The sequence below is a fragment of the Semicossyphus pulcher genome, unplaced genomic scaffold, assembly GCF_022749685.1.
Source record: "Semicossyphus pulcher isolate SPU_LCO1_2020_fin unplaced genomic scaffold, fSemPul1.0.p SCAF_2, whole genome shotgun sequence".
NCBI classification, from domain to species: Eukaryota; Metazoa; Chordata; class Actinopteri; order Labriformes; family Labridae; genus Semicossyphus; species Semicossyphus pulcher.
Genome location: NW_027211693.1, coordinates 11,724,971 through 11,744,230, shown reverse-complemented (window position 1 = coordinate 11,744,230; position 19,260 = coordinate 11,724,971). Strand labels below are relative to the sequence as shown.

The 19,260-nt window shown below is 42.1% G+C and overlaps 1 protein-coding gene across 1 annotated transcript in view; it reads right to left on the bottom strand.

Annotated features, from left to right (window-relative positions):
* slit3 (slit homolog 3 (Drosophila)) overlaps positions 1 to 19,260 on the bottom strand; it is a 295,699-nt gene that overhangs the window by 82,521 nt on the left and 193,918 nt on the right. The window contains exon 7 of the mRNA XM_069669598.1: positions 3,013 to 3,084. Coding sequence (XP_069525699.1) covers positions 3,013 to 3,084 — 72 coding nt within the window. The remainder of the gene's footprint in view (positions 1 to 3,012; positions 3,085 to 19,260) is intronic.

The window sequence follows — 19,260 nt, the reverse complement described above, 5'->3', positions numbered from 1 at the left end:
ACAACCATTCACTCTCACACCTACGGGCAATTTTAAAGTCACCAATGAAACTAACGAGCATGTCTTTGGACTGTGGGAGGAAGCAGGAACCCATGCATGCACGGGGAGAACATGCAAACTCCACGCAGAAAGGCCCCCTTACGTCCGAACTGGGATTCAAACCAGGACCTGTGACACAACAGGGCTAACCTCTGCACCACCTTGCAGCCCGCGAGGGGTCATTTACAATAAATAAATGAAAAGTTTTTATTAAAAGTTTTTTCAATTTCCTATTTACACTTATGTTGCTTTATTAATTGTAACTTGTATGTTGTAAATTGTGTGCACAGCCGTAGTCCCAATTTCATACACAAATGCCTTATTTTAGTCTTTCCTGTTTAGGAATGGCCGTTATAACGTATCATGCTACACTTTGCATGACATTTTCCACATGTGACATTGCAACCGATTCACTCGGCAGCTGACATCCCAGATTCTCTGAAGATTCTGATTAGAACTACGTTGGGAAATTTATACTTTAAATAACATTTTCACAATAAAAGCCTGTAACTAATCACTTGTGGCATTAATTAAAAGGTACTGCTTGAAATAAAAAGGCATCAGGTGATGTCTGACAGAGCTGAGACTCTCTACGAGCAGCACTGGCTGGATTTGACACCACAAGAGAGAAAGGGAGAGAGAGAAAGGGATGAGGAGGAGGAGGAGGGCGGATGAACAGCAGAATGTCTTGTCAGCGTATTATATGCCAGCCGGGATATCTAGCCTTTCAGAAGACAGGCCTCCCTTTGTAATAAAGCAGAGGACAAATCCTGTTATGGAACAGAGATGGGCTCATTGATGCTAGCAGCGGGGGCAGTGGGTTTTAATACCGCTCTTCCATTATAAATCCAGTTTATAGTCAAACCCCCGCCTGGAGATAGCCACGTCCCGGCCCACCCCCAGCTCAGCCTTAATTACTGACAAGTAGGATTAAGACACAGGGGAGAATGGGAAGAGGCAGGGGGCATGGAGAGGAGCTGTTTGTGTGTGTGTGTGTGTGAGGACTGTGTTTGTGTGTCGCTGTTAGTCAGTGATAGGGTCTGTTGGGCTTATTGGTTGCGGGTGACTGAGGTCATCATGCATGGTGCTTCTGTGAATGTGTGTGTGTTTGGTACGTGTGTGTTCATTCTTAGTATTTGCTCCAGAGGGTTACCTCTTTAGTACAGTGAGTTACACACACACACACACACACACGCACACACACAGATTGAAGCAGTGGGAGTTCTAATCTTTTCATTGGTTCAAGTTTCTGAATGAGAGACACCATGAGGTGAGGCCATTATTGCTAATAAAAAAGATGGATTGTGCAGAAAGAGGGAGAAAAGAGGATGATGGAGAGATATGAATGGACAGATATAGATATAAAGCAGCCGTGAGAAACAGGTGACAAAAGGTGACAGGGGAGGGAAGTGTCTGCACACACACACACACACCTCTAACTTCCTCTGATCAAATCAGGGACATCTCTAAACATTTGATTGAATGAGTCGTTTTTATAAAGGCAGCAAATTCAATTCCTGGGGTCTGAGGGCGGCGAAAGAAAGGGAGAAGGGAGGAAGAGGAGGAGGAGGATGGACCGCGGTATAAAAGATGGACATAGGGAGGAGAGGAGGGGATGAAGACCAAGAAAGGACAAGAAAACAGGTGAAGAAGTTGCTGGAAGAAAGATGGGAATGAAAGGGAGGAGTGCGAAACAGAGAAGATGAGAACAGATAGGAGATAAGATTAACTGGCCTAAGTGAGGGAAGAAGAAAAAGGAGATAAGGAAGGTAAAATGGAATGCACACATAGGAGAGGAAAAAGGAAAAGGACGGACGAGGAAATCAGGAGGCAGGTAGTCGCTCAGTGTTGACAGAAAACACAAGCAGACGAGGGCTCCTGATTAAAAGATATTGGATATATTGGTAACTCTGCGCTCAATCTGCTTCTAAGTGTGTCTCTGTGCTGCTGCCTGGAAGACAATTTTAAGAGGCTGATTTTGAGCCAATAAGGTTGCAGCAGGAAATATAGACACCTCTGCGTGTGTTACGCCGTCGATTCAAAGTTGAAAGGAGAAAATTGCCATCAGAGATAAATGAAACGTTATCCTGCTTTTATTTTGAAGGGCTTCCTGTTGAGAAATCCCCATTCTTGAATGTTAAGTCGGCTCGCTCCACCACAAAAGTGCCTCTTACAAAATGGTGATTTGGGGGGGAAATCCCAATCTATGCACGCTGGTTTGGCAAGATTCAACCCGAGTGTGGCCAGCAGGAATTTAACTCAGACAGCCCCAAAGGATTATGGGTAATTTCCCTTGAGATGTCGTGCCATCGCCTTGGCAAACTCCTCCATGCGACTAGAAGAAAACACACAAAGAGACACATGCACACACCAAGAAAACCCCCTTGTAATCAATCAAAAAGGATGATTTGGCCTGGGGTTCATGTTGGATCACGACCGTGTGTGTGCGTGCGTGTGTGCGTGTGTGTGTGTAGTGACTGTGCTCACATCATCAGTATTGGAGGTTTCTCCTAATGAATCAAAGCAGATTGAACTATAGAGCCTAAACAAGCCTTTCTTGTGGTTTTAATGAGGTTGCCATTACTCGAGTGTGTGTGCTGTGTGTGCATGTATCTGTCCCTGTATCCGTCTGTGTGTGTCTTTATTTGTCCGTGTGTGTGTGTGTGTGTGTGTGTGTGTGTGTGTAACGTAATGGCCACATGATTATTCACAGTCATGAAACAATAGAAGAGTTGGTCTCTTATTATGGCATGATTAGATGATCACACACAGACTCTGCTGCCATGCTGCGTGTGTGTTTGTTCCGCGCGTGTGTGCGCAGTGCGTGTCTGTTCTGACTCAGTTTGCACTAATACATCCCCGCGCATGTGTGTATGTGTTAATGTGCAACCGCAGAGTGCGTGTGTTCTGAGAATTTGGAGTGTACGTTAGTGGTGTTCTGTGTGTGAGTGTGTGTGTGTGTGTTATACTCACAGTGTCCGCAGCTTGGGCATGTGGTTGAAGCTGGACAGCGGGATGAGGGTGATGTTGTTGTTGTTGAGGGTGCTGGACAGAAACAGAGAGAGAGAGGAGAAGAGGAAAAACAGATTGTTAGAAACATAAGACCCTGGTGTCACTTTTTGGTCTGGTGGTTTTAACTCTGACGCAAATCAGATTAAAGTCTATCCTGAAAGCAGGTTCAAGTCCTCGTCACCTTCTCTCCAACCCCTCACAGAGAAAAAGGGAAAAATAAGCCCCCAAAGTCATCTGTCGTATCGAGTCGTATCTTAATAACAATGTTTACCAGAAGCTTTGTCTATGGTATCGCTTGCAAACACCCAGATAGCGGCCAAAATGGATTGTGTGCGATCCAGACAAGGCTGATAGAAAAACAGGGAATCCAAAATATATTCTGCGACACTAAAACATGTTGAGGACAATTCCAATAAAATGATCTTATAGATTTTAAAGTTACAAATGTTACAACACACCACAACTTAAAGCTCCTGTGAGGAGATTTTATTTGGTTATGAAACAGACTGAAATGAATTGTGATGACTCTAAATGAGCTACAAAAGCAAACATGACAATTGGCGACAAGATTGATTATTTCTATATAGTTATTTTAATGCCTCAAAGTGCTGGTAGGGGGGAGGTGGGAAGCGACTATGTGCACGTTGCCTTTGTTTACATTTTCCAGGGCAAACATTCAAAGTGAGTGTCTGTTAAAGAAAGCGGGATAAGATTTTTTGTTTAACACCACTAAAGCTTGTACAGGACTTAATCAGCAAAGACATAATGGAGATATGGCTTTGTCCACAGGGGGCGCCGAAATTAACGCAAACCAAAAGTTCCTCACCAGAGCTTTAAAGGAAATTAGAGATATAAAAAAAAATTCCAGTACAACCCAAAGCTCGCCTTAGGTAAAATAGTACCTTTAAATGTTTAATCAGTGTTTGAGCAGACTCATGTAGATGCAATAATGAATTTGATTTAGTGATTGAGTTTGACCTAAGAGCTTATACTATGACCATTGGTGTGACAGAAAATGTGGTGACCTGAGGAAACACTTAAGAACAGAAAGGATTTTCCTGGAACAAAATTGCGTTACGGTTCCTTTTTTCCCCCGTTCATGTGAAGATTTCTTCATCTGAATCGTGGGTCTTAGGAGTTAAAGAGTTTAGAGTTTGTGATGTAAATATTAAAAAACCCACTCAGAGAAAACTGATATTCTGGGTTAAATGAATAAAACCGACTTGATTTGAATAGAAATCATACAAGCATTGCTGCTGCTCTTTCAAACATCATCAAAACTGCAACCAACTGCATTTGCAAATTCTGACCTTCTGTCCAGGGCGCCACCAGTGTGCCAAGTCATCACATCGAGTTTTAACACATTACTTATTGATACACAAACACACACACATATGAACACATACGCGCCTTCTCGATCTGTGTTTCTTTCATCTCTAACTCCTAAACAGGTCACTGCTGTCTCTGACTATTAGCTCCCTCATAAACTGCTCGGGCTCGTCTGTAGTATCGACCTAGAGGACGGAAAACAAGGTGGACTGTCATCAGAACCAAACACAAAGACACTAACAGAGACTGCTAGTGGGCATGTTGAAGAAACACTTATTGATTTTCTGTGGTTTTCATATGCAGAAATGGAGAAAGAGATGAGAGCAGAGGGGGGAAAAAGCAAAAAAGGCGACTATTCCATAAAGACAATGCACAGGGGGGTCAGACTGCACATACTCATACAAGCTGGTAAAGCTGCATATACAAAACACCTGCTGGGTGTGGGAAATATATCAGAATGAGCAGGTCCCTCATGACGTAAAAAAGTGAGTAGAAGATCTTAACTGTCAAGTCATGATGTGTAATGATTATGTGTTTAGAATGAACCTGCGTTATTTAAGTAAGCTGTACTTTTTAAAGATGTGAGCACTTAATGTGTCCAAGTACACTGTGACACCTGATGAGTTAGTTCAGCTCAAACCATTTTAGGAAACCTAACTCTTATTTATTGTTACGTTAACTTAAATAAATTAAGTAAACATACCCATTCCATTCAGTGTATTGAACTTAAAATGAGTTTAACAACTCAACTTAAAACTCTCCTGTGTCGACTCATTTCAGCTGAGGAAACCGATTACCTTAAACCTTTTAAATTGCATTAACACAAAACAAATACCGTAAAAAATTCGGTGGATAAGACGAACTTTTAATCTATTTATAGAAACATTTTTATTAACATTATTTTTCAGTAGCTTCAATGTCATGACAATCAGAAGTGGGAATCACAGGGTAATTCACGATACGATACGATAATGATATCACGATACAGCGATTCTGCGATACTTGATATATTGTAGGATGAAGGATTAATGTATTCATTCACTGCAATTTGGTGTCAGTTTCACAGAATTTGACACAAACTGAGATGAAACAATCAACATGTTTTCAGTCTCAACTGTAAAAACAGATTAGGAGTTTGGATTCGAGACTGTCCGACATCATCGCACTGTCAACTTCTTCTCCGGCCACTTTATTTCTGTTGTTGTTACCCACATTCATGTCATAACTGCCACCGTGAGGAGTCATGAAGTAGTGACGGAGTGAGTCAAAATCGCAGGGAAATCTGTTTAGAGGCCATATATCTGTACATTACGACATTGATATTTGTCACCAGCCTGTTGATAACAAGTCAGGAGGACGATATATCGCCATATCACTATTTGGTCCCACCCCTGCTGATAACTAAAGTTTACAGTGAATAAGGTCCACTTGCGTGATTCACACATCAGAGATAGCACAAAGGGTTATAAAGCGAAGCAAGATAACTGAAATGCACGACTGAGCATGCACCAAATATACCAATGATTTAATGAATAAACTTTGAGCTGCAGGTGACATTCTTAACGTCTGTTTTCAGCCAGGTCTTTGAAGCATTTATGTTAATAATCAACACAAACACACACAGACTGATTTTGGGCAGAAATACAACACAGTGAAAATAATGAGCCCTGTGATTTTTTAAGTGATTTTTTACCGTAACAATTCAACACTGAAAACACGAGTAAATGAGATGTTTCATGTAACATTAGTAATCCTGGGATTTCTGAAATTTATATCACATTATAATTTTTCTTGTGACTTCTGGTAGCCAACGTCAACACGACCCAGTGCAACCCTTTGCTCTGTTTTCATGGATCATTAATTTCGCTGGATGTAAAATCGGGCTCGTTTACTTTACGTATCACCCGAAACCGTGCGTGTTCAAAGAGTCATTGTTTGAGGACGACTGAAGACCGAGAGGTAATATTTTTACAACTACAGCCCATTCATTTCTCACGTTTGACAATGTGTTTTTAATGTTTCCCGACAAGGACAAGGTCGGCGCTCGCTCTGAAAAATGACCCAAATCCAACATGAGTGGATTTTTATTTCCAGCATGTGCAATATGTTTGTGCCTAAACATACAATGTGACCGCGGCGAGGGTTTGGATTTCGCCGACAAAAATCAAGCACTGTTTGTTTTACACGGTGTAGTCACAACTGTTCAAAATAGGGTCATTACCGGGGGATCGCTGTGTTTTTACTAACACCCACTCAGACTTAAAATAGACTGTTTCTGCTCCACTCTGTTGATGTTTCGACTTCTCTTTCTCTTTAATTCCCTCTCCTTCCGATTTGCTTTCTACGTCTCCCTCCCTGCCAGTGTAGCCTCAGCGGCCTTGGTAGATGGATAAAGTTTCACACTCGCTCTCACATATACACACACACACACACACATCAGGAGTGCTGCTATGGTCAGGCCTGTCAGGGGTGATTCCACCCAGTATATATAATTTAATTGTGAAATAACAATAATTTCCCTCTGCAATTTCCCTGTCAGTAATTCTCTCACTCACTGGGCTCAGCCCCCCTCCACATCTCCCTGCCTTAATAAAGTAGTGACTGCTCTGACTTATCCAAGACAAACACTAAAAACATCATTTAGAAGTCCACAACTATGTTTTATATTGTGGCTGTTTTTTCCCAGCTCGTTTTACCAGCCGCCGGCCATCGCTGCACTCTCAAAAAAACTCATGGATACTCTTGGACTAGAAGGGATCGTAAAAAAACATGTGCATGTTGGCACAGAGAGAAATCATTTGCAGGAAGTCCACCGTTTAATATTGCAGAGCTCGAGCAGACCCAGTTAGTAAAAGTGGTAAAAGAAGACTTAATTAAACTTCTGGAGAGTCCGAGTTTGTCTTCTTTTTGTGCAACAACTACAAAATTTCTTTAACCTAAACGTCATAAACATACAGATGGAAGAATGTTTAAGGTGCATTTTAAGACAGAAACTCTTTTTGTGAAAGAGTTTGCAGTGAGTGATAAGCTACGGAGAAATGTTTGATCTTTGTTTTTACAGTGTAAAGTATCTGATTGGTCCAGATGGGGACTTTCCGCTGGTTTTGCACTCCACCTTATGTCAGACTAAACTTCATAATCCTGCAGCCTTGACACATCCCAACACACCAAACATGTACGGTACTTCCACCACAAACCTCACAGTGCAAACGGGAACGTGAGCCGCAGTGTCGCAGTCTCATTTACAAACGTTGCACAACCGATGGTGAACAAATGATGAGGAAATGCTTTACTTTACTATTATGCAGCTGTTGTTATGATTGAGAAAGCTTTATTTTTCAAAAGCTTTTTGTCTGAAGCTGAACAGATTTAAATGTTCATTTAAATACTGGAGCTGTATGGAGCCGCAGATTTAAAGACACATGATTTATAGGTAAAATAAGCTGGTCAATGACACAGAGGTGTAAGTTATTAGATTAAGTTCAGACTCTTGTGTTCTTAAGCAACCTTTCTTGTGGGTGTCTCGAGTACGGAAGCCCTAAGCGGACATGTCTGTGAAGGTTCTCAGTCATCCAGGTCATAATAGCTCTAAGCTTAATCCAAAAGGCAACTGGACTTGGTTGTCCTTAAAGATGTTTCACCTCTCATCCGAAAGGCTTCTTCACTTCTAAGCCTGAGGCTTATATTTCTCGCTCCGTCCACCAATCAGTTTAGAAGTGAAGAAGCCTTTCGGATGAGACGTGAAACGTCTTCAAGAACTTCAACCAAGTCCAGTTGCCTTTTGGATTAAGCTTAGAACCTAAGCGGACACGCATCCATACATTGTATTCGCTCCGTTTTCCTGTGATAACGAGTCATTTCCAATTTCCAAGTTCCAAGTTTTCTACAGATCTCGACTTATATATAAATTTTTGATTCACTTGCTCCATCAGATGATCATGACTCGTGTCCCCAGAGTTGCATAAGCACAAAACGAACATAGAAATAAACTTACCTCATTAGTGTGGGCAATGGCAGCATGACATGTTCTGGTCTTTAGTATCACAGACTATTGTTTTTTTTCTAAATCGCCATAAATAAGTTGAGATCTTGAGACAATTATTGGAAAATTACTCATTATCACGGGAAAACTAAGTAAATAAAATGTATGGATGCTTGTCTGCTTAGGGCTTCCGTACTTGTGCATGCACAGTGTATAAGAAGACCATCAGTCAGGATCTCTAACATGCCTCCCTTTGCCATTCGTGTTTTATACTATCTTTATATCTACCTCCCATAAAAACCAAATCTAATCATTCGTACAGATTTTATCACTGATTAAGTCCGTGTTTAAATCTCATATTTCACATGAAGCCTGCTGCCCTGCAGATAAATTATAAGAGAAAAGCCTGCTTGAAAAAAAAAGTCACATTTTGTTTCTGCAGTCACGGTGAAAAAGAGCTCAAGGACTGCTCCGACACTATTTGCGACAACGTTTCTATTACAAAACGCCTATTCAGCCTTATTTTCTCTTTTTAATTTGAGATAGGCTGCAGTGACCGCTGCAGTGCTATAGCAGGACAGATCCACGATACCTTTATGTGTGTGTGTGGGTGCCACTGTTAAGTGTGTACTCTTGAGTCAGCATGTACGCTACATGCTTGCGTGTGTCTGCGTGTGTGTGCGTTTTCGATGCAGCGGTCTCTCTGTTGCAGTAAAAGGGCCTCTGCAGTCAGTGATGGAGGAGACTCTTTAGAGGAAACCCACCAGGGAGATGCTATCGCTTGTGTGTGTGCCTGCTTGTGTGTGTGTGTGTGTGTGTGTGTGTGTGTGAAAGAGAAAAAGGGTGATGTTATCATATGTGTCTTTGCTGCAGCCTACACACTGAGGTCAAAGCCTTACTCGTCAATCTGTCCTCTTTCAAACCCGCGCACACACACACACACACACACACACACACGCAAACACAAGATGAACTGGTATTCACAGAGGTCCAAAAATCTTCCGCTCCACTTTTAAGACCCTGGATATTAAGCCGTGCATGAAAAATACCTTAAATAATAAATAAATACTCCAAAACAACTTTTGAACGCTGCTGCTTTTAGCATCTGACAAAACGACTCGGCTGAACAAAGAGTACAGAACATGAGACAAGCGAATGTTAGAACACACTTCTGATGACGTAATCTTTGTCACGGTTAAAACCATGTGGTAAAAACACAGATATATAACTGAAATCTTTCTTTGTGTTCCTATTCTAATATTTCATGATGCATTTCGAAAACAATCAGCTAATGTCTGACGGCCGCATAGCCCCTGGGCGTGACGGACTATTTTTGGGGGGCTTCTGTTTTAACCAGCGGTTATTTAGAAAGCCATAAAGGCCTTTCTGAACCAACATTTCATTTTCCAAATCATTGTTTACACTTTACTTTAGACACTCGACTTAAGACACTCTACTTTAGACAATTTACTTTAGACACTCTACTGTAGACACTCTACTGTAGACACTCTACTTTAGACACTTTACTTTAGACGCTTTCCTTTAGACAGTTTACTTTAGACACTCTACTTAAGACACTCTACTTTAGACACTCTACTTTAGACACTTTACTTTAGACGCTTTCCTTTAGACACTTTCCTTTAGACACTCTACTTAAGACACTCTACTTTAGACAATTTACTTTAGACACTCTACTGTAGACACTCTACTGTAGACACTCTACTTAAGACACTCTACTTTAGACAATTTATTTTTGACACTCTACTGTAGACACTCTACTGTAGACACTCTACTTAAGACACTCTACTTTAGACACTTTCCTTTAGACACTCTACTTAAGACACTCTACTTTAGACACTCTACTTTAGACACTTTACTTTAGACGCTTTCCTTTAGACAGTTTACTTTAGACACTCTACTTAAGACACTCTACTTTAGACACTTTACTTTAGACGCTTTCCTTAAGACACTTTCCTTTAGACACTCTACTTAAGACACTCTACTTTAGACACTGTACATTAGACACTTTACTTTAGACGCTTTCCTTTAGACAGTTTACTTTAGACACTCTACTTAAGACACTCTACTTTAGACAATCTACTTCAGACACTTTACTTTAGACACTCTACTTTAGACACTTTACTTTAGACACAGACCATGTCTATAACCGTATTGTTAGCTGCACTCATACACTCATGGAGATGTCTGTTTATAGATTCGAAGCTTAATCCAGAAGGTAACTGGACTTGGTTGAAGTTCTTGAACACATTCTTTAGTTCTAAACTGTACTATATATATATTTCTAGAAATATAGAAATATACATATATTAATGACCTACAGAGGCTTATATTTCTCGCTCCGTCCACCATTCAGTTCAGAACTGAAGAAACCTTTCGGATGAGAGGTGAAAGGTCTTCAAAAGCAAGCAAACAAAATCTAAGTCTAACTGTAGGTGGTGTAAAGGCATAAAAGGTGTCTACAGTCGGGATGAAGCTAATTCTGTGGGTGAAGATGACTGTTCTTGTTATAACCTCACCTTCATCCCAGGTGTCCGAGTGTTCAGTGTTTCCTTACATACTGTAGGGTGATTTTTAAAAGGGCAGCAGTCAGTCTCGTGGTTTGATAAGGTCACGGTTTTGGTCAATATCTACCTCAACATCGGTTAGTCCCGCCCCCTTTGAGTAAAGCTTATTTAAACGTATAACGATGCAGAAATTGAAGTTTTACAATTTAGATATGAATCATCCAACAGGAAACGTGCATGTACACTTGTTTGCCTGGTTGTTACCTAATTGTGTCTGACTCCAACAAGTCTCAGCAGGCATAGTGTGTGTCTGACCATGTGTGTGTGTGTAATAAAGCAAAGTTTCTATTAGTCTCTATTATGCTCAATCAGCCTTAACAGACACAGATCAATACACGGACAGAAAGTCTAAATTACAGCAGCCACTAAAACACAACACAACAATGTAACTTTATGACTGTGATTACGACCGATATCGACTCCATGTTCAATACGATTATTCTCTCTGGTAATCACTAACATCAGTTATGCTCTGGGAAAAAGGAACAGAGTGAAAGAAAGAGCTCTTACCGAACAAAATGTGTAACGTATCATGAAATGGCACGGCATCCGGAGGGCTTTTTAGAGCTTTTATTGCACATTGATTAATTTATTGTACTTTAATCTGTCGTAGTTTGTGAACTAGAAGCTACATTGCTACCCGTGTAAAATCACCATCATTTATTTCTATTTCCTGCAATCATCTGTGAATATTGGACTTTTCTAACACTGATGTCTCAGTTTGGATAGAAGTCCTGCATAAAACCCCTCTGGTGCACCACTCCGAAATCTCTAATCAATACTCCATTGTGGGAACGAAACAACAAACTGAAAGCACAACAAAACAATTTTATCACCCCACTTACAACGGCATTGTTGCTGCGATTGATCAAAGTACCATTAATGATTGCAGCCATTATATAGAAACTGTTGGTCGGAAAGAACGATTCCAGAAACACGCGTTGTTTGTGTCAGGGTCTGATTAGAAGAATAGATCAGTTCTTCTAACATGCATGTAGTGGGAAGGTTCATGTGTTGAGCGCCCGCAATGCTCTCTGTGACATCAGAGACTCGTGTGGCTCAGGGCGGCTGTGGCTCAGCGGTGGAGTCGGTCGTCTCCCAGTCAGAAGGTTGGGGATTGGCCATCAGTGTGTGAATGTGTGTGTGAATGGGTGAATGTGACATGTAGCGTAAAAGCGCTTTGAGTGGTTGGAAGACTAGAAAAGAGTGATATAAGTACAGTCCATTTACCATTCATGTTTAGGAATGCCAGGTGAAGGTGATTAACGACCTGATTGGTTAAAGAGGAACAGCTGTCTGAGAATCAGAATTTAAAGTTAATAAAAAATCAGAACACTACAACAGTTTATTTCCCCAAGGATGCTTTCTAACACATAAAGTATTAGAAACCTTCAGAAGTTTTAACTCGACAGTTAAACTTATTAATCGTGCTCCCCAGAACACTTTTTATCTGCGGGTTCCAATTGTTGTTCCCAGAACTACCTTTTCTCCAGTGAGGGTTCCAAACCCTTAGAGTTGTTACAATGACACAATAGATAGTAGATAGACTGGATCTGACTGGATTCAGGTCGGGCCCAAAAATGCGGTTTAATAACTATAATGACAGAAACCATGTTTGGCGTGTATTTTGATTTTATAGTTTGCCTCATGTCCCATCTGTTAACATGGAGGAGGCGGGCTTTATGACCTATACTGCAGCCAGTCAGCAGGGGGCGCTCGAAATGTTTTAGCTTCACTTTTAGGGAGCTGTCATGTCGTGCGTCTAGACACAGTCTATGGTTAGAACTTGTTACCTTGCCTCGCAGCATTCTACACAAGTTTTGTTACTCTCATTGGTTGTATATCTGTCCTATTTGGCCCGGAGGCTCTTGTCTGACGTGATAACTCTCCTTGGAAACTGAAAATCATCTGATTCTTGCAAGAAATGTGCGAATTGTGATGCCAGGAAACTTTTTTGTTTTTGCTCTTGTGCTTGCATTTTCTTTCTTAATTGGACTGTGGAGATTTTTTTCTGTAGCCTAAAAGATACTTTACTTCTTATCACTTATTTATTCCACCACAGTAACAATAAGTGCTTCTCTACTGACCTTTTTCTTTCATCAGAGAAAAGGCAGAGATATACAATACACCAACAGAGTGCAACGCATCCACAGGAGGCTTAAATAAGTTACACAACTAATTTATTCCTACTTGTGCAAACTCTAATTCTCTGCCTTCATACTTCAGTAAGATCAACTCATGGTTATTCTAACAGCAGCATGATACAGTCTTGCTCTGATTCGGGAGGTTGTTAAAGGCTCTTTATGGGGAATTGCTCACGTATGTAGGACATGAATGCATGTTGAACTGGTTTGTCCACACACAATATGCATAATAATTAATTATCAAAAGACAAATCCAAGCACCTACAGTGTGACTCAAATAAACGCAACGCCATCCAATATCAGCACCTCAAATAAAACGCAAAGAGAAGGCGTTTCTCTAATTAGTGTTGTCAATTTAAATCCAGCTAACATGCATGTTTTCTAAATGGATTCCTTTCAGGACTCAAATTGACTCCCGGTGCGTGAATGAAGAAATATCGATTGGAACGATTAGATTTAAAACGTGATGTAGCTGACAGACAATGGGGTGAAAGGCAAACACAAGGGTTAAAGCAGGTTTTAAATTGTATCAGAGAAATGTTGATTGTCATTCACGGCAGGCTGTGTGTTAAGATAAACTGTGAAGGCAGCATCAATATTGATTTTGCAGGAGTACCGGTGTAAACAGATTTAAATCCATGCAGCGACGAGGACTTTAGATCTTGTCTTGATCTATTTCATTTGAGTTGGAATGTGCACTCGAAGCCGGAGCGTAAAACTACAAGAGGATGCATACTATGTGCAGTCAGTGTGTTTTTACTCAGACATCTACGTGTGCAGCACAGACAGGAATCTAAGAAACAGGATTGTCTTTGCAAGCTTCTGATTAATGTTCTTATAAAGCTGTGGTAATCCTAATTGCTTACCAAAATAACTTGTCAGTTAAAAATATAAACATGCTGTCTGTAATGTCTGGTTTCTGAATCAATGTCTGCAGCCAGTATTTGAGTTTTGCGATTGGCGCAATATTTGCAGTTACTGAAGTCAGACCATTTGGGCGAAAGATGGACTTGACATGGGACGAGCCAGCTCCCTGTTGCTACATATGTTTATTAAATAGATGTTTGGGTGCCGGTTTAGCTTGGTTGCTAGAGGAGGCTCCCCATGAACAGAAGCGACAGTCATCGACGCATCGGCCGTGGATTAGACTCCGACTCAAGGCTCATTGGTGCACGTCATCCCTTCTTTCTTTTCCCCATTTCCTGTCAATCTTCAGCTGTCCTATCAAGTGGAGGCAAAAGTTACGCCCGGTTCGGATGTAGTGGGCCTTTCTGTGTGGAGTTTGAATGTCCTCCCCCGTGCATGCGTGGGTTCCCTCCCACAGTCCAAAGATGCTCGTTAGGTTCATAGGTGACTCTATACGCGAATAAACGTATCTCCCAACATGCCAGACTATCCCTTTAAGAGCCATCTAGGTATAGAATATCTGGGTATACATGTTAGTCACTTATTGACAAGAATTTTCTGGGAGAAGCCTCTAGTGGCAAAAAGAAGAACTGCAGTTTGCATCACTTCCTCTTTGGTACTTGTAATCAACGGTAGTGGTTGCTGCTCGTATAAAAGGCATCAGTTCTTGCACAAAGATTAAACTCGGCTAAATAACAACTGTAAAAAATGACTAAATGTTCAACTTTTTTTTGTGCTTATCAAGTTTACCTTTTACTTTACGGTATCGTTCATCTCTAAATCAAAATATCATCTCCGTCTTTGCAGATATATGTGGATTGCGTTCGGCTGCAGGTGCTTTTCCTTTGACAGCAGTCGTAACAGGAATTCATTTCTCTGAGAGCTTTTCCCACACAGGCGCTGAAAAGGGGCCAACCGTCGAAAAAGGCCTAAAAGACTCTTTGAGTTGTGTGAAGAGCCCTCAGCCTCTTCCCCGAGGCCTCATTACAGCTTCAGGAGAGGGAAAACGCATGGACACTTCACTCTCTCTCAATCACTCATTTGTTTAACCCCTTCACACCCACCGTTCACTCCTCCACTCTGGAGGAGGAGAGAGGACTGGGAGAGGCCCCCGAAATGTGCGTTTCAATTAAGCAGGTCACGTGATCATTTAACCTCTTTAATCTTTCTATTTACTCCTTCACCGTGAGGGACAGGGGAGGGGAGATATCCGTCTATAGGTTCACCCTGAAATAAATGTGTGTGTGTCCGTTTATATACATGTTCGTGTGTACGTTGCAGGCTGGACAGCTGTGTCCTGTCTTGCTGAGTCGGACAGTGAGAGCCACCGACCCTTGAGGCAGTGAGTATCTGTGAGGCACGCCGCGGTGCAGCTCGATGCTCGATGAGGTGTGTGTAGGTGAGTGTGTGTACATGCATTGTGTTTGAACAGTATATATATTTTTTATACTGTAGCCGGTGCATTCAATGCACAAGGACAAACAAAGGGTTTTCAAGGATGCATCTGCGGGAATGAAAGTGTCTTTATAAGTGTAAATATCTGTGTGTGTGCGTGTGTGTGGGAAGCTGCAGAGGCAGAGAGACAGAAAAGGAATTGGATATGCGTATGAATGCTCCTGTCCTTCATTCAGTGTGCGTCTCTTTTGATCCGGAGGTTTTAGCTCTTAAGTTGAAGTGATTTTTGACCCTGTTGACTTGAATACAAACTCTAAAGGTCTATGAGGTCTGCAAACAGGCTTTAAGGGCCTTTAGGTGTCAGAGTTAAGAGCTTTTACCGCTTCAATTGTCTCATATTTGAACTTTCCCACGGGGTTTACCGCCTGCTTTACCGCGCTGCCCTGGAAGCCTGGTGTTAAATCGTGCAGCATCCATGGGTGTGTTTTGTTTGTGTGCATGTGTCGAGTTCGTGTGTGTGAGTATTTGTGCAGTTGAATATATATATGTGTGTTAGTGAGTGTGTGTGGGCTGGTTTAATAAACTCTCAAGTGTTTGAACAACCAAAGTCGCGCAATTTACTCGTCTCATCTCGGAGAAAATGGACATTTCCAGAGTGTTGCCGTTGGAGACCACCCTGGGAAAGCTCGACTGTTTACAACCCAGACTAAAAAAGCACAAGAGGGTTGAATTAATTAGTTTTTAAGTTTTTTCTGACCAATATTTACCTTTGCAACATCCATCCATCCATCCATTATCTATACCGCTTATCCTGTTCAGGGTTGCGGGGGGCTGGACCCTATCAGCTGTCATTGGGCTCACGCTCACACCTACGGGCAATTTAGAGTCACCATTTAACCTGACAAGCATGTCTTTGGACTGTGGGAGGAAGCCGGAGCACCCGGAGGGAACCAACACATGCACGGGCAGAACATGCAAACTCCACACAGAAAACCAGTGTAAGGTGGCAGACACAGTCATTGGTCCTTTTCAATGAAGGCACAGGCCTGACAAATAATCTTTAAATATATAGATCGTGTTGCACAAATGGAAGCAAGAATATGTTTCTTTATCGGCGCTTAAAGTGACTGAATAATTTCTATTCGTCCTCACTGAGATCACGAGCTGCTGAGCGCTCCAACCTTTCAGATCCTGATGGACAAAGGAAGAAACTTTGTCCAACAAAGCGGCGTGCTCTGGGCGAGCAGAGCTTTAACGGATTCAAACGTGTAATATGACAGTATCTTTGTGTAAAATCATCTCTTTGAAGTGGGGGGTAAATGACAGCTTGAGTGTGGAGTTAGAAAAGTAGATCCTCAAACCTCAATCTGATGATGTCGATTTCACATTAAATTACATTAAGTAAACATGATTATTATCTGTGGACAGTTTCATGTGGTTTGGCAGAAGGCTGTATGTGTGTGTTGAGAGCGTATATGAGAGAGAGAGGGGGAGAGGGAGAAATGCAGAGAAATGTATATTCTGTGTCTTCAGGAATACGATGGCAGGCGTCTGCTTTCTGATGTTTTATAATACTGTATGTCACCCCTGCATTCTTATTGAATACAAATGCTTGTTTCCAAAATGAAAATCTGCAAGCGAGACATGGAGAGGAAGAAAAAAGAAAGATGGAAAGACAAAAGAAAGAAAGAAACTAAGGAGAGGACGAGAGAGAGGATCAGACTGATAATATAGGAAGCAGGAGGGCAGACAGAAAGAAAGATGTACATAAAAGTCTCCTGATGAGACCATTACACCTTAAACGGGAACAAATGAGATCGCAGATTGCCTCTCTTCCTCCTCCTCCTCCTCCTCCTCCTTCTGCTCTCCTCTCATCTTTTCTCAATTGTCTTTTAGCTCTGCTTGATTTCCACCTTACACCACCACTCTCTCTCTCTCTCTCTCTCTCTCTCTCTCTCTCCTCCTCCTCCTCCTCCTCCTCCTCCTCTCCCTCATCACCATCTCTCCTCCTCTTTCCTGTCCTGCCACCCAGTGGGATGTGATTAATTGTGAGCGGGTCAGACTGCTGGCACAGAGCTCTTCCAATATCTGACGCCGTTCCCACCTCTGCATAAGCTCTGTGTTACACCGCTCTGTGTGAGTCGTCTAGTAGCGACTTAATTTGTTACCTGCACGGCTGTTTAGGGTTGTTAACGACCCCCCCTCCCCTGTAGCATTGCCTCTTTGTTAGAGACGAAGGCATGCAACTTTCAATTTCAGGAAGATTTAGACCATATAGTAACTCTATCCTGCCTTAAGAGCGTCAGAGCTGGGTGCAAATAGTTTAGGACCCATTTGGCTGTTCCAGTCTCCATCATCACTCCCTCCTCTGTCTAATGGCTGCATCACAATCCCTCCTCGCTTTACCTTCTGTCGCTGCCTGACTCTCTATTCCTTATCCCCCTTTCCTTTACCTCTCTTCTGTCCCCCTCAATCATTTCCAACTTTTTTTCCTCTCTGCTTTTAAAGTGTGAAAGTGCCTTAAACCTGCATTCTGTCTAATGGCCAGCAGGGGGAGACCGCACTGGCTGCAAAATCAAAGTCCAATTTCATGAAACCAGATGAGAAAATGACTCAACTTCTCAGCTGATTTAGGTTTCAACTATTCTTCAACGCAACAAGATGTCTGTCCAGCAGGCAAAGCCAGTTAGCCCAGACGTCCCTCTCCCTAGCAACATTTTCCAGCTCCTCCTGCGGGATCCTGAGGCGTTCCCAGGCCAGGTGGGATATATAATCCCTCCAGCGGGCTCTGGGTCTGCCCCGGGGTCTCCTCCCAGTTGGACGTGCCCAGAAAAAAACCTCCACAGGGAGGCGCCCAGGAGGCAGCCTAATCAGATGCACCTCAACTGGAGGAGTAACACCTCTACTCCGAGCTCCCTCCGGATGTCTGAGCCGTACCTGTGTGCTACCTCTAAGGCTGAGCTCAGACACACTGTGGAGGAAACTGATGTGTTTTGTAAATTAAAGGGCCAGTTCGCCAATTTTCAACCTCAGTCATGTTATTATGAGGACCTAATGTCATTATGGTAGAAAAAAAACACAATTTCTGTGCCTTTGGAGGACTCTATTGGCGGAGGCCAGGGAGCTTGCTAAACTACACCTCCTCAATCTAGGACGCCCACCTCCAATGTCATGTCTCATTCAAAATGGTCAGGTTTGAAATGTAGACTGCAGACCTGAAGATTTTTTTAGACCATCCACCGGTATATTCTCGTCGTGTTTTGGATTCTGTACCGCTCTGAGCCATTGCCTGCAGCTAAATAATAGCTAAAATAACGGGATTATTTCACTCCAGCATCTCTCGCCGGGCCGTTCCTTTCAGAGGGAGGGGTGCAATGCATGCTGGGTGTTGTAGGAATGTAGAATGGGGCTGTTTGTACAACTTTCTCCACAGCTATGGCGCCAATTTCAAATATTATTGCTTCTATCGATTACAGAGACCACCAGCTTTGACTGACAGCGGCTTTTCCCAGTGGCGAACTGCTCCTTTAAGGTCCCATTTAGAGAAAAATCGACAATAAGTCGGGGTATGAATTAGGGCGTCGTTACCCGTGACAGACACATTTCTAACAAGGCTGGAGTTGTAATAATGTGTATCCAACCTGTCGTCCAAATATGGTCACTTTTAATCCAAAAAGAAGCCAAGATGGCGACGAACAAAATGCCAAACAAAACCCTTCAATGACAGGCTTCTTTGTGGCACTTCTTTTCTACACTCTCTGATCCCAACCCCTTTGACCCTTCTCTCAATGTCTCTCTCCAAAACAACAAACTCTAAAGCACTTTATAAATCCACTGTTATTACTCCAATGGAAACAGTCAGAACGTC